The following is a 4,321-nucleotide window of genomic DNA, read 5'->3' on the forward strand; positions in this document are numbered from 1 at the left end:
ATTGCCTAACATCTAATGTTTTAAGCTTTGTGAACTGCCCCAACCCTGGTATGCTCCTTAGCTTCTCACATCCAGTAACACTCAACCACTCCAAAGAAGTCAAACATTCCACCCCTGGCAGCTCTTGTATCTCACGGCATTGCCTAATATCTAATATTTTAAGCTTTGTGAACTGCCCCAACCCTGGTATGCCCTCGAGCTTCTTACATCCTCTAGCACTCAACTCCGCCAAAGAGGTCAAATATTCCACACCTGGTAGCTCTCGTATCTCATGGCATTGATCAACAATTAGATTTCCAAGTCTTGAAAGCTGGCCCAAGCCTTGTATTCTCTCGAGCTTCTCACATCCCCGAACATTCAAAGTCTCCAAAGATACCAATGTTTCAAAACCGGGGAGGTCCTCAACATTCACACAGCTGCTGATGTCGAGATCTGGAGGTTTTGACAGGCCACAAATCCATCCTAGTTGCCTCAATTCATGACACCCCGTCAAGGACAGTTGTTGAAGGTTGGGGCAAACTCCCTCTTCAAAAAATACCTCCCTTATTTCTGTGCCTGACAGCTCTAATGTCTTCAATTTATTCATTGTTCTTTCCCCTTGTAATGATAAGTGTCTTTCTAGGTCTCCTCCAACCCTTTTAAATGGAAGTTCCCCCAACGGACAATCTGATACCACTAGAGATTCTAGATTGTTCATCTTGAGAAGGTGTTCTGGTAGATATTCTATCCCACAATTTTCTATATCTAAATGTGTCAACTGAGTCAACCGTTCAAAGGAATCAGGCAAGGATTTCAATTGCGGCGAAGAAGAGAGTGAGAAGATCTTCAAGCTCTTGAGGTCACCGAGCCAAAGTGGAAGTACTTCCAACAAATCGCTACCTAATTTTAGAACTTCCAAATTGCAGAGGTCTCCAATAACGCTAGGCAATTCTTTTAACTTTGTTTCCTGCAAATATAACTGTTGCAAGGACTGTTGACGTGCGACTTGGGGTGGCAAATCTACCAACTGACTGCAGGATGAAAGATCCAAGTGCTCCAGCATTTTAATATCTCCCAGAGTTCCATTGTCGATGGCCAAATTCTCGCAACCCCTCAATGAAAGATGTTTCAGGCGAGTTAAATTGCCAAATGAATTGGGAAGAGTGAGCAAAGAGGAAGCACCTTCCAAATCCATGAGCTGTAAGTTACTTAGCTCTCCAAATGAAAGAGGTAGCGACACCAATTTTGAGAACCCTTTGAAAATTAAGTATTTCAAAGAGTGCAAATGACAAAATTCGTCCGGCAACCTTTCGACGGTCACTGCTTTGGCGTGATTCCATATGGCGATCCTTTGGAGGTACTTCAGCTGCCCTATAGACCTTGGAATCTCTGAGAGGGGAGCCGAGATATTTAAGTCTTTCAGATCGAGAGGCAACACCTGCAATGTTCACGTTTCAACATAAGATTGTAGCTATAAAATGAGAAATTAAATGAAGAAGGATAAACGCACACATATTTTCCAGAACTCTTAACTTCGTCATCGGAATCCAGTCAGGAAGGGAAGAGTGGGAAAATCCATACCAACGGAGCCATGTCAAATGCGGTTTCTGCTCCCTCAATATGTCTTCTAAATGATCTTCAGTTGCAACAAGTTGCAACTTACTAAAATCGAAATTACTGAATAGAGGCCTGATCCGTGATACCTGTGAAGTCGGGGTATTTGAAAGGTCGGGATGTTTATCCGTGAAGAAATCAAGGGAGGAACTAACCATACTTATTCCGCTAACCTCAGATATTACCTGTTCATTGATCGAGAAAAAAATCTACAGTGAACTAATCTAACTTTGTCATGAAACAAGAAATTTTAAAGCTTATAATTTAATTAAACCCAAGAAAAAGGTTTGGATTGTCGAAGTACTTACATGTGAGGATCGCTGTAACAAATCATCAGTGCTATTGGTTGTCGAACCCCAAATACGAAGGGGCGTGACTTCCTTGGCAAATTTTCTTCCAAGATCCCTAATATGATCATGCATATTTATTTTATTTTCAGTGTCCACATCTAACAGACACTTGTCCTGCAGATTTTGAAGCCCAACATTACCCCATATCCTGATAGCTTTATCTCTGTCTTGTCCTATGAAGAAACAAGCAATATCTAAGAATATTGACTTATCATTTTCCTCAAGTGAGTCATAACTTATTCTAAAACAGCCCTCTATCTCCTTGGGAAAATTTCTTTGAAGTCGAACCAATCGATCTTCCCAGTAATCATATTGTCGTCCATAAACTAGTGCGCCCACCACTTTCAATGATAGTGGCAATCCACCACACACTCTAACAAACCGATCTACCAAATCTGCAAATTCTGGTAGTGGATGTGGTTGATTAAAAGCATAGGAACAGAAGAGTTGTTTGGATTGCGGATATTCAATTCCTTTAAATAATAAAGGGATCCCTCTAACACTCCATGGCTTTCAAGGACATGCTTGTCACGCGATGTAAGCAAAATCAAGCTTTCAGGGCTAAGAGAACCCTTAATTGTCAAAAGCCCTTCCTGTTGATTTGTATCATTTACATCGTCTAAAACTAAGAGAGCGTGACAGGATAAGGGATGCTTAAGTATACCTTCCTCTGTACACTCAGTTTCTATATTTACATTTCCAAGTTTCAAGCCTTTAATGAGCTTACTTTTTAAAATATCTAGAGACATTTCCCTAAGATTGAAAATAAAGGCGGATTCGTTGTACTTTGACCTGTTAAGGTTGAAGAATGCTTTGGCCAGTGTCGTTTTTCCGACCCCACCTACACCCAAGATCCCCACAACTTTGGGTTTCACCTGCTCCTCCTGCGCCTGCAACACTGTCTTTTCAAATTCTTCTAGTTTTAGGTCCAACCCAGTTGGATATTGAGCCACATACAAAGGTCGTTTTGGAACAGTTTTTAAAACCCTTCTGAGGACGTCATCCAAGAGCTCGCCTTCGTCCCTGAATAATACAAATTGATGAAGTAAAATAAGAAGTTAGAAAGTAAACATCATGTACCTTATATCATGCCAACAAATCCAATACGATTACAGATTGCCAGAGATTGTGGGAGATCCTCACCCATTATATTGTTTCAGTTCGAAACCGCTCAGATCTGCAACATATGAAAGTGTGGTTCTCCAATTCTCAATCGTGTCTGAACTGTAGCGTGGTCTTTTATCACCGGTTTGAGGGTCAGTTATTCTCTTGCGCTGGAGCTTCCGCAGGGCTCCAGCGTACCTTCCTTTTTTCTCTGTATATCGGACCTCAGAAGGATCCACCTTAAAAAAGATGGGACGAATGGTATCCCGCTGAGGACTGGTAGCCTTGGCGTTTTTCATGAAAACAAGCTCATTAAGACACCAACTAGATTCCGCATACCTTTCGGAGAAAATTGCAATTTGGACTGAGGCACCGCCGATAGCTTGTTCTATTTGAGAAGAAAAATTGTGTCCCTCCTCCAATTCCTCCTTGTCCAAAAAGACGCTCAATCCATGATCAAGAAGGCGTCTATAGAGATGGCTCGCGAAGGTGTCTTTTACATCCGGCCCGCGGTGACTTATGAAGACGTCGAAGCGGGAACAAGAAAACGAGGCAAAGGATGAAGCCGAGGAAGAAGAAGCAGCAGAATCATTGTCATCGTGACCTGCGGCGGTAGTTAGGTTTGCCATTGCCATGGGAATCTGGATAAGTATGGACTGCCGAACAGAAGTAACAAATGAAATGTAATTATGGACGGCTGAACAGAAATAATAAATGAGATGTTGAAGCAAAGACGGTCGATTTTGATCGGTGGAAACTGCAAGCGAGCCGAGGAAGAGCGTTATAAAGCTGCAATTGATGGGTTGAGCGATGGTGTGAAATGGGCACTTTCAATACAAAGACGCGTCACGACAGCTTCAATTACCAGCACTGTAGCACACATGAGGCCTGCATATACCTTTTCAATATTCCAGTCACTGACCAGTCAAGAAGTACACTCATACCATCCTCGTTAATTGCCGACCAACCCGGTCAAGACACGACTTGAGCATTATGGACTTGGTGAAGGATGTGATATCTTAGTATAATAATAGTCAAAATTGTTAGATTTATAAGGGTGATTTGGATGATATGGTTTTGGTGGAGCCCAATATTGATGAAGCTTCTGAAATTTTTTGATATTCTCCATTAAATAAGGTCAACCAAATTAATTGTTTTTAAATCAACGTATTATTATTTTTAAATAAAAGCATAGCTGTATAATGATAATTTTTATGATTGGTTGAGATTTTTTTAGATACATGGTTCCAATAAAATATAACTCCGATATTATT

General features: G+C 41.2%; 1 protein-coding gene across 1 annotated transcript; it reads right to left on the reverse strand.

Annotated features, from left to right (window-relative positions):
* Positions 1–1,639: 1,639 nt before the first annotated feature.
* On the reverse strand, positions 1,640–3,887 carry LOC149216123 (disease resistance protein Roq1-like). Its single transcript, XM_089391143.1, has 3 exons — positions 3,087–3,887; positions 1,902–2,966; positions 1,640–1,778 (listed from the first exon to the last, which is right to left on the reverse strand). The coding sequence occupies exons 1-2, from the start codon at positions 3,680–3,682 to the stop codon at positions 2,330–2,332; spliced, it is 1,233 nt and encodes a 410-aa protein (XP_089247269.1). The 5' UTR covers positions 3,683–3,887; the 3' UTR covers positions 1,640–1,778; positions 1,902–2,329.
* Positions 3,888–4,321: the final 434 nt, after the last annotated feature.

This window comes from Pinus tabuliformis, chromosome 1_1, assembly GCF_031772625.1.
Source record: "Pinus tabuliformis cultivar Carrire ecotype Pingquan chromosome 1_1, CPIR1, whole genome shotgun sequence".
Lineage (NCBI taxonomy): Eukaryota > Viridiplantae > Streptophyta > Pinopsida > Pinales > Pinaceae > Pinus > Pinus tabuliformis.

Excerpts from the sequence above, each read along its gene's own strand:
- LOC149216123 (XM_089391143.1), bottom strand. The coding sequence starts at position 3,682 with ATGGCAATGGCAAACCTAACTACCGCCGCAGGTCACGATGACAATGAT. Across the intron at positions 2,967-3,086 it reads GAACTGAAACAATATAATGG|GGACGAAGGCGAGCTCTTGG; the intron begins GTGAGGATCTCC and ends TGTATTATTCAG.